General features: G+C 36.2%; 1 protein-coding gene across 1 annotated transcript in view; it reads right to left on the reverse strand.

Moving 5' to 3' along the window:
- Positions 1-5,792, reverse strand: part of CNTLN (centlein) — a 248,974-nt gene extending 243,182 nt beyond the window's left edge. The window contains exons 1-2 of the mRNA XM_023758906.1: positions 5,749-5,792; positions 4,831-4,959 (exon numbers count right to left, since the gene is read on the reverse strand). Coding sequence (XP_023614674.1) covers positions 4,831-4,959; positions 5,749-5,792 — 173 coding nt within the window. The remainder of the gene's footprint in view (positions 1-4,830; positions 4,960-5,748) is intronic.
- Positions 5,793-11,833: the final 6,041 nt, after the last annotated feature.

The raw sequence follows: 11,833 nt of genomic DNA on the forward strand, positions 1-11,833 counted from the left end.
CCTCTACCTGGGCACCAACCAATCAGTGAAGACCACAAAGAACACAGCTGGAAAACTGCTGAATATTCTATTGAGATCTTCCTCTGTGACCTCCCCTAAAATCTCCATCCTTAAAACCCTTAGGACAGAGGACCCAGCCTCCTCTCTCTAGGGAGCATGCCCATGGGTTTCCCTTTCCCTTCCTCCTCCCCTGAGGCACATCCCCTTGACCTTCCTCACTTCACCTTGACCTTCTTCACTTCTAAGCTCCAAAGGCCCTTCCTTTGCCTCTATAACTTGTTTCCTAAGCACAATTCTTCTACAGATTACTTCTACCTCTGTGATTTTTCTAAATAAATGTTTTCTTACAGTTTGAGTCTTGACTGAATTATTTCCTGGTCAGAACGCAAGTACAGTAGGTCCTCCAGTTACATCGGAGATCCGTTCCTACTGTGTCGGAACCCAACTACATAAGCACCTACATCACTCACATGGAGCACATACACAGCAGTAATGAAGTGAAACAGTAAAAAAAATTTAAAAGAAAGATAACAATTCCTGACCATTACTTGTGGTAAACAAATAATAAAAAAACATAAAGCACATATGTACATACGTCGAAATGATGGAACTTTTTTTATATATATAAATAAATGAGAGATGGCAACATAACCACAAAACAACGTCATAACCCGAGGACTGTCTGTATCAAGGTTGCTGAACTCAGGTCTGGTCTGACCCCACCAGTCTAACACTGCAGCCATTCTCACTGCTGCCAACACTTAAGGTATCTGAACCAAGACAATTTCCCTTCCTCAGCAAGGTGAAGAGTCCACCCCAGAATGCTGCAGAAAGAGCAAAGGGCTTCTCCATCTCCCCCAAGTTCCAAGTAGGAGAGCTTCTTTTCCCCAGGAGCAAGACATCAGCATTTTTCATCCTGCCCCCAGCTAATTGTTGCTGAGGCCAAGTCCTAGTCAAATGCAACTGAGAGATAAGTCCATTTTTCTGCCCAATCACCATTTGTAAAATAAAAGGTTCTACCTTGGGCACTGAGCACTGAAGACCCAAACTCCCTTGCCCAGCTTATGACAGCAGTGGTTCCACAACAACTGAGGCAAGCCAAGAGAAACTAAGGCTGCTGTCTCCCCTCCACCAAGCAATCAGCTCCTAGAGTGGTGGTGTCACTCAGAGAGAAACATGATACTGTCCATACTCTCAGCTCCTGAGGCCTGGCTCCCATTTTGCCTGGTATGGAAAAGAGAGTAGAGAAGCAAAGTAAAATATACAGGTCTTAATCTCTTCCCAAAGGGATTTGACTTCATTTACAACACATTGTTGAGAAGTTCAAGCCTAGAGGCATTCTCATGAACAGTGTAGTTTATGGTGAAAGGTAGTTTGGTAGGAAAGTCAAGATATATGCTAAACTGTAGGCCTGCTAGTTTGCAAGAGAGAAACGAGGAATAAGACAGCTAGGAGAAGCACTTAAAGCATTTGGAAAAATGTCAAACACTGACTCAGAAACTTCACAGGAGCCACACCAAATTAGTTTGTAGAGTAATTTATACCCTAAGGCAGCGGTTCTCAATCTGTGGGTTGCCAACCTGTGGGTTGCGACCCCTTTGGGGGTCGAACGGCCCTTTCACAGGGGTCGCCTAAGACCATCAGAAAACACATATTGAATATATAATTACATATTGTTTTTGTGATAAATCACTATGCTTTAATTATGTTCAATTTGTAACAATGAAAATACATACTGCATATCAGATATTTACATTACGATTCATAACAGTAGCAAAATTAGTTATGAAGTAGCAATGAAAATAATTTTATGGTTGGGGGTCACCACAACATGAGGAACTGTATTAAAGGGTCGCGGCATTAGGAAGGTTGAGAACCACTGTTTATATATGTGTTTTCCGATGGTCTTAGGCAACCCCTGTGAAAGGGTCTTTGGACCCCCAAAGGAGTTAAGACCCACAGGTTGGCAACACACAGGTTGAGAACCACTGCCCTAAGGCATTACTGAAAATAATTGAACAATCAACCACCAATTAGTGACATTTAACAGCTGGGTGTGGTCAAGGAAAGATAACAAGAAAGTCCTACCAAAATCTCTGTCATCTGGACATAGACTTTAATTAATCCAGCCAGTCACCAATCAAAAAAATCTGGAGGAAATGGGTAGGGAAGGTCAATAACCAGATTTGCTACAATATAATATCTCAAATGTCCACTTTCTAACAAAAAAAATATAAGTCATGCAAAGAAACAGAAAAGTATAATCCATAAACTGAGAGTGTGACATGTTGGATTTATCAAAAAAACTTCAAAATAACTTTTATAAATATGTTCACAAAACTAAAGGAAGCCATAGTTTTAAAATTAAAGAAAGGTATAATGACAATGTTGCAACAAAGACCAAAAAAGAGATAGAAATTATAAGAAGCACCAAGTGATCACAGACAGTAATTTGATTTCACACAAAAAAGCAAAGAACACCAGTAAATTATAATAAAATATAGTTTAAAAGCATGTTTTTCTACTTTCTTCTCTTCACCGATTTGAAAAGCAACTACTTAAAATAATATATACATAAAGAATTGATGGGCTTAAATTACATGACAAATATGTGCATAACATAATTATCAATAACAGCACAAATGAGGTGGATGATAGCAAAGTTTTATTGGGCTAAGGAAATTACAACATAACATAAAGCAATAATTATAAAAATGCATTGTTCAGTTTGTAACATTAATATATTTAATATGTATAACAGCAATAGCAAAGGAAGAGACATAAGGGAATATAGCTGTACTTCAGTAATGTTTCTATATGTCACTGTAAATAAGCTTAGAAAAATAGGAAGCTGATTCTGTTAAAATATCTTAGAGAGCAGACACACACACATATGTGAACATATATACACACACACAACCACTAAAAAATCAGTGAAAAAAATTATTAAAGAAATTTTAATGCTACAACATTAAATATTCACTGAATGCAAAAGATAGTAGTAAAGAAGGGAATATAAGAACAAAAAAGACATGATATATATAGAAGACAAAAACTGATATGGCAGAGATGAATTCAACCATATCAATAATAACATTTAAAGGTAAATAGATTAAACAATCCAACCAAAAGGCCTGCCAGCTGGGGATGGAGGGACCGGGAGGTTGGTGAGCAGGCCCCGACCAGGTGATCAGGATGGTCAGTGTGCATCATAGTGACCAGTCATTCTGGTCATTCTGCCATAAGGTTCACTGGGCTTTTATATAGATAGATGAAAAATAGAAATATTAAATGATGAGAACAATGACCTAAAAATATTTTAATATTTGCTTCTGTCACAACCAAGAGTAAAGTGAAAATTAAAGAATAGCTTTGGAAAGTTAAAAAATATAACAAATTAGCAAGTTTAAAAATATATAAAAATAAAAAAGAGGAAGATAAAGAAAGAATAACAGAAATGACAACTGAAGTGCCAAGAATATATCTCCTCAAAGGCTTATTCTGCTAAAAAAACAGAGCGGGCAGAGTGATCACATTTTATCTCAAGGATGATTGAGGAAGTTACAAGGGTATGTTAACAAAAGACTTTATTCTGATTATCATAAGAGAAATCTGATTGATGAATTAGACATACAAGCAACAGGAGGAGAAACTGATTACACTATTTTAAGAGCTCACAATAATCAAGGACAGTGAAATTAAACATTGATATATATCACAGATTTTAGAAAGTTGAATGCCAGCAATAGTCGAATGATCCCAGGGCAAGTGACTCCAAATGTAAATGCAGTTCAAATTATCAAAAATAATATTCAGGTTACATAATCATGACTCCAATAAAGAAAAAGAAAAATGCATCCATATGCTTAGCTTCTCATTTAGGAAATGTAATGGAATTCATTTAATAGGAAAGCAAGTTTTTAATTGCTCTGCTAAGTGTCATGGGAGTACTGTATATCAAATGTTTGATAAGGAGTACCTAACATCACTCTGCTGTTTCTAATGACCAAGTAGAGGCCTAATAATCTACAGTTGAATAACGGCATCTCACACTGGATAATACAGTGTTAAGTGAAATCCCTCAACCTATTCCAGAATACTTACTACACTCTGGCAAGGTCATCCCAGGCTTTAAAGTAAATACTGCAATTACCTTAGGGGAAAATGGAGCATGACTAGGAAGATGCCAACAAGAGCAATCTAAGAGTAAGAAGCCAAACAACAGGGACTTCTCCAATTTTTAAAGTTGAGCTATAATAGCTCATTCTCTCTCTCTCTCTCTCTCTCTCTCTCTCTCTCTCACACACACACACACACACACACACACACACACAGTTTACCCCTTTCTTGCAAACTTCCCAAATATGTCAGAATATGAGCAAGAGATATGGCTTACTTATCTGTACTACCTGGTGAACTGGCATCCCTTGAAATAAATCCAATACTTTTGTCATTTGGAAATCAAATACATCTCTTTCAGTTAGCGATTTTCAACTGGTGTGCTATAAGAATTTTGAAAGCATGCATTACCTGACTAGTCAGAGGCACTGACCTCTTTTCCCTTAGATTTTCAAATAAAAGATGACAACAGCCAACACAATGATAGCCATCTGGTGTGAATGAATCAAAATTATATTTTTTGACAGATGGGCAAAAAATATATTTTTTGGTGTGCCGCAGAAGTTTAGTAATTAGTTTATGTGTGCCATGAGATGAAAAAGGTTGAAAATTGCCACTTTAGGGGATTAACACCAAGTTCTAATTTTCATAATGAAGAAAAACAAATTCAACAAACGAAATACTCATGAAAAAAATGACTCGGGCACTTACCTTTCCACAATCAAACTGACTGTTTGTGTGATATCTGGGTTTGTCACCTGGAGACGTTTCCACAAAGACCATACAAATTCTTTATCAGCCTTAAAAAAAAGAAGACATTTTAAATGCATTGCTTTGTAGCTGTAACAGAGAAGACAATACACTACATAAAGTTAAAAATGAAAACACCATATTACTTGATTACTAGTACTATAACTATAAAATAGATTCTTAAAAAATATAGCGGGAAGCTTTATTTTAAAAAGTTCTTGTACTGATAACCCATATACACTTACACTATTTCTACCCTTCACATTTTAGAGTATAAACACTGAAATGCTGACTATCAAGGTAAATTTGCTCTAAAAGGAAATGGCCCTCTAGCTATTGCTCCCTTTTCAGCAAAATTCCTTGAAAGAGCCCCTTCTGTCTCCATTTCTTCAATTCCCATTTACTCTATAACCTCCTCCAGTCAGATTTCCCTTCTCACTATTATGCTAAAATCATTTCTAAAGGTCATCTATATACCCAAATCCAAATGGACAATAAACAGTTTCAGTCCATAAGGCCTTAATCAGTTGTTATCAACTGTTGACTGCTAGGAATCACTTTTGGGGAGTTTGTGTTTTCTTTAAATAGTGATGCTCTAGAGATTCTGATTTAATTTGTTTCAGGTAAGGTTCAAGTATTTTTTTAAAAATCCTGAGGTAATTCTGTGCACACAATTTTGAGAACCACAGCTCTAGGTGGACTCATTTAATCCCATGGTTTTACATATCAACTCTACACTGATGACTCCCACATTTCTCTTCCTTCCTAGCTGTCTCCTCTACCCATATCTTGAATCTCCAACTGCCTAACAATTCTACTTGAATGCCTAATAGGTATCCCAAATTTAACTTACCCAAAATAAAATGTTTGATTTCCTACCCTTTCCAAAACGTACACCTCTGTGTCTCAGAAAATGACACCATCTACTCATTTGTTCAAAGGCCTAGGATTCAATCTGAGTTGTTCTCTTTTCCCCACATTTCATATCCAAACCATCAGTAAATCCTATTGGCCTTAGCTACAAAATATATCCCAATTCTAATCACTTCTCAACTCTTCCATAACTATCACCCTTGTCCAAGTCAAGTCCATCTCTTGCCCAGCTCGCCACAATGGTCCCCGCCTGGCCTTTTAACAAGTCAAAATCCTCCAATTGATCCCTGTCAATTAGGAAAAGGATCCAAACTCTTTACCAAGACTACAAGACCCCCCATTATCTGGCCCAACATACACCTGTCCAACCTCATCTATCACTCTTTCCCTTGTTCACACTGCCTTTTTTGCTGCACCTGTACCAGAGCCTTTGTACATGTACTATCCACCAGATCTTCAATGTAGATTATTCCTTCACTTCATTCAGGTCTTGGCTTAAATGTCACCTCTTCAGGAAGACTTCCCTAATTATACTTATAGCCACCAAAACTGCTAAGTCTCTGGTTAACCCCTTGACCTGTTTAATTTTTTTTTCACAGCACTTTTAATTTTTTTTCACAGTATTTTAAAATAGTATTTTAAAATACTATTTTTGATTGTTTGTTCATGTTTACTTGTGTGGCAGATATCACTTATCTGTAGCTCTTTCTATCATCCATTATCCCCTTATTAGTTACAGAAAACATTTTAGCTCTTTGCTGCCCCATTAAAAGACAGGCCTCTCTTTCCTGTAAGCTATGTGACTATGCTCTGCCAATAAAATATAAGAAGTGTTGTTGGAAATTTTAAAATTAGTTTTATGTCTACCAATTGTGTTAGAAATATTTTTTCCAGTATGTTGTTGTTTAACTACCTTTGGGGAGAAAAGGTATTTATTTATTTCATATATTCAAATTTATCCATCAATTACATTATAGCTTGTGGATTTTATGTACCAATTAGAAGCCCTTCTCTACTCCAATATTAGAAATATATTTACCTATATTTACTTCTAAAATTTTATGTTTTCATTTTTTAATGCTCTAATGTTTTATCTATTCTGTGTTGTTTTTCTTTAAAGACTTCTGACAGCCTGAATACTAGAGAGTACTATAACAATCCTTATAAATCATGCATTATTTTATCCATTTAAAAGTAAGAATTCAACATTTGGGCTAAAGACAAGAAATGTCAATACAGGGTATGCAAAAGTAGGTTTGCAGTTTTAAGTATGCAAAAATAGTTTATTCTTGTATTATTTATTAACTAGAGGCCCAATGCACGAAATTCGTGAAAGGGGCTTGGCCCATCGCAGCCCTGGCTGCCTTGTGGCCCACCCACTGGTCCTTCCTGAAGGTTATTCTGCCATGAGGTCTAATTAGCATATTAGCTCTTTATTATATAGGATTATTGTATTATTTGCCATACGAACTGTAAGCCTACTTTTGCCCACTCCATATATAAACATGTCATAACCTACTCAAAAAGCAATGAAGATATGGAAAAAGTAAGCTAATACAACATTATGTGCTTTAATATCCCTATTTTTAAAAGGTAGGTTGATGACATTACAAAATCTCTTGAAACCAATGTTAGCTATAAATATATCTTCTAGCTTGCTTCCAAACAAATTAGCAAAGATTGACATGTATTTTAATCTCAACTAAAGTACTAAGCAAGAAATAAAAATAAAAATGTAAAAAAAAAGTTTTCTACATTTATAAAATAACTGGGTTACTTCAGCTTAAAAAAGTATGACTTACTAATAAAGGACTTCGCTCTAGCAGTGAAAGTGACATAAGGAATCTATAAATATCTGTTGAGAAAATGTTTACACTTTAATTTATACTTTTTTCTTTTTGTTGTTGTTATGGTTAGTGGTTATTTTACATCTCTCCTTCAATCCCCAACAAAGAGAAAATAACAATAATTCTCCTTAAGCTGTTTATATCATAGAGTCCAGAGAAAAAAGCCTCTTTCTGAGGAAAAGAATCCTATAAAAACACTCTATTGTTTACAGTTTATACCCAGAAATCATTTTGGGAAGTACTTGCTAATTTCCAAATTTCTTTATTTTAAAATTTCATTATTAATTTCTTTCTTTTATTTATGGTCAGTAACAGTATGCAGATTTTCTTTTTTACCTAAAAATACTCAAATGCATAAGTGATACCTAGTTTGAAAGAAAAAGTTCTTTTATGAGCAATAAAATGCTATGAATGGATGTGGGACTAGTCTATGTATTAGTTTTTATGAGTGCCTCAGTTATTTAAATAGTATATCATCTTCAATGTGGATTATACTTCTAGTTGCTAAAAAGACTTCCTTTCATATACGAAAAGAAATAAAGGCTCCAGAAAACACAAAACTAGTTTTCAAACTGTTCCAGACATTATTAAAACAAGAAAACTAACCACTGCCAATAACACTGTCTTTATGTTTTCCTATATTTCACTTCTTTAGAACACTTAAATATTTTCTTTAAAAAAAAAACACAAACCTTTAAAAATTACTCATAAAATTATTATTACTTACAGAACTTCTACACAGAATCAAATAACTAAATTTTAAAATCCTTCTCACAGTTTATTAAACTCAGCCAATGAATGAGTTGACCAAATGCTAGGAGACTTGAGCCTAAATTATCTTAGCAGTGGATTAGCTTTGACTTTCACTTATCTGCTAGCATGGAAATATATATCCACTTTACAGATACAGACACCCAAAATTGTCTTTTTCACTGGGTTCCTAATCTACCAGCCCCCAGTTCAGTGTCTAACAACATAATAGGCCACCAATTGACCTTTACTGGAGGAACAAATTCAATAAACATATGAAATATATTTCCCATACTTAAACAAAAAATGGAAGTTTAATTACATAGTACAAAGTAGCCACTCAATAAATTATGAAAATTAACTGCATGAAAATATTCACCTCCCAGAATAAAGATACTATCAATGATAAGGATTCTAATTATTTAATACAGTATGTTCTCAGTTTTTTTTTCTTTTTGAGTGGCTGGACAGCACAGCTAAATGTATAACAAAAAAATAATAACTGGCTGAGTTCTCTGGTCATATACTCTTAATTCCAATATTCGATGCTTCTTGAAAGTTAGTTTCATCATTAAAGTTGAAATAGTGAATATATATTTCATTTAAACACCCTAATTAATTTTCACCTGAAATTGGTTTACAGCTTTTTGACTGCTACTCAAAAAGGAACTAAGCTTTGATATATACATACACATACACATACACATACACATACACATACACATACATACATATGTTACACATACTTTTTCTCATCTGATATTACAAAAGAAGTAATAAATGTCTACATACAGGTACCCAGATCATCCTTTGTCACAAATAGCACATATTCTTGAATAATCAAAATATGGTGAAGTTGGGTTCTAAACAATGGACAAAGCAGCAATATCATGGACTTAAAATTAGCCTTTGGAGCATCATTGAACATTCCTTTGGAAAAAGCTACATTTGGAAGCTCATGTCCTATCCTTAATAAACCCAAGACAGACAGCTTTTTTCCCATCTTGTAATTAACCATGTTTTCTTAAACTAAGCATTATGTGTATGTTGCTTGCTAATCTGAGACCATATGAAAAAAGTTTAAATATACAATCACATAGAGTAGGGTAAGATGTTCATATTCAAAGAAACACTTGGAACTAAGATTGTTTTCTATTACATGCTTATTCGAGGTCATTCCCATAGAGAGGAGATATGGAATCACTCAAACTTCTTATTTCTCCAAGTACATATAATTAAATTCCTGTAAGTTAAATGGGGGGGGGGAGGGGGGAGACAACTAACCTAAAAGAAGCTAGTACTTATGACCAGAGACTAATTATCAGATTTCTTTTTCCCAACCTGTACATTTGACCCATTACTAGGTTGTGAAATGAATTTAAATCTGAGATCTGCATTTTCTTAAATAACAGAATTTAAAAGAAAATATCAGTTAATAACATAGTAAATATTCTTTCTGAAATTATGTGTGTATGTATGATGTGTATACGTACTAGGTTGAGATGTAAAATGAATTTCCTATTTTGGAAATTGCAATTTTTTAAAGACTTGAAAAAATATAGGGTTAATACTATATATCCTTGGGTCGTGTGATTTCTAGCTGAATAAGTGGAAGAACAAGCAAAAAAATATGTAAAAGTGAATGTTTAATTCCTTAAATACTTGTTTACAAAACAAGTGGGAGTTCGACTTCCCCTGTTTCCCCAAGAGCAGGAGTATGGTTTGACTGAAGTTTTATGATATTCGGGAAACTAGCAATCTTGTCTCACATTACTGGAATGCCTATGATCATCTAAGTGTCAATATTACAAAAATCTCAGGTACCACTGATCTAAGCTAATTATGACCATCTCTATTCTTACATCTGCCTAGAATACTTCATTCATCTTCCTAGTAGCCCCTTATATGTCCAAGATCACAAAGGCCAACACCCTGTTTGAAGCCAATTTTTTAAAGACTGTAACAGTGGATGTATTTAGGGCAGTGGTTCTCAACCTTGGCTGCACATTAGAATCACCTGGGAATCTTTTTAAAATCCTGATTTCCGGAATGAGGCCCAGAAATCAGGATTTTAAAAAGATTGCCAGGTGATTCTAATGTGCAGCCAAGGTTGAGAACCACTGATTTAGGGGAAGAGGTCAGTCACAGGGCTGTTTCCAACAGATTTTCTAAATCAAATCAATCATAAAAAGTAACTATCTTAGCTCCTTAGCCACTAGCGGTGGTTCTCAACCTTCTGGCCCTTTAAATACAGTTCCTCATGTTGTGGTGACCCCCAACCATAAAATTATTTTCGTTGCTACTTCATAACTGTAATGTTGCTACTGTTATGAATCGTAATGTAAATATCTGATATGCAGGATGGTCTTAGGCGACCCCTGTGAAAGTTCGACCCCCAAAGGGGTCGTGACCCACAGGTTGAGAACCGCTGCAAGGGCATAACTCTGGGAAATATAGAATGAGGGGTCTGGAGAACAGTGTAGAAGATATGGGCACATAGTACCTTAGAGCCCCAGAGTAAACAGGGTTACAATGAAACAATGGTTTCCTATTTGTAAACTACCCAAGGGTGAGGGGTGCAGAGGGCACCATGCTGTACTTCTCTAGCATCTTTTCTTAATCTCTTCCGTCCTTATCCACTGAAGAATAGAAAATGGGAAAATAAAAAAGGAGGCAGCCACCTAATACCCACCCACTTGTTTAAACAAAAGGCATATTCAATTTCAAAGAGGGTGTCCTGTTTTTACAGCCCCGACTCAATCAGCAGGGACCTACAAAAGGGGCAAAATCATCCAACAGCACAAACTCTGAATTTCATGGATTTTTATTCATCTCCAGTGGTTCTCAACCTTCTGGCCCTTTAAATACAGTCCCTCATGTTGTGACCCAACCATAAAATTATTTTCGTTGCTACTTCATAACTGTAATGTTGCTACTGTTATGAATGGTAATGTAAATATCTGATATGCAGGATGGTCTTAGGCGACCCCTGTGAAAGGGTCATTCGACCGCCAAAGGGGTCGCGACCCACAGGTTGAGAACCGCTGATTAGCTGATTCCACTCCTAAAGACACCTTGGTGTTTTGCAGCTCCCGATTGGTTCTGTCTCGAAGACAGTGATCCAAAGACCTACGATGGAGTGAACCCCAACATTGAATGGCCCAACCCTGTCTAAAGGCCCTGCTAGCAGCCAGCGAGTGTGGTCAGGATGCAGCATTAAAAGGGCCATCAACTCTCTCTGCACATGATCCAGCCACCTCTGGTGCACACACACTCTGCACATTACGGGAACGCCACGGGAACACCGCTGACCTAGGAAATGACATTAGACTCTAATAACTGGAGTGAAACTTCCCGCTCGAGGGACCGTTGGCCTCCGGGCGGCGGGTTCCTAAGGATCAAGCATCACCCACTGTGTGTTGCAAAGTTCCCGGCCCAAGGCGCCTCAAGTTATGGGTCTGTGTTCCAACTTAAGTTGACTGACAGGGAAGGTG

The sequence above is a fragment of the Myotis lucifugus genome, unplaced genomic scaffold, assembly GCF_000147115.1.
Source record: "Myotis lucifugus unplaced genomic scaffold, Myoluc2.0 scaffold_144, whole genome shotgun sequence".
Taxonomy (NCBI): Eukaryota; Metazoa; Chordata; class Mammalia; order Chiroptera; family Vespertilionidae; genus Myotis; species Myotis lucifugus.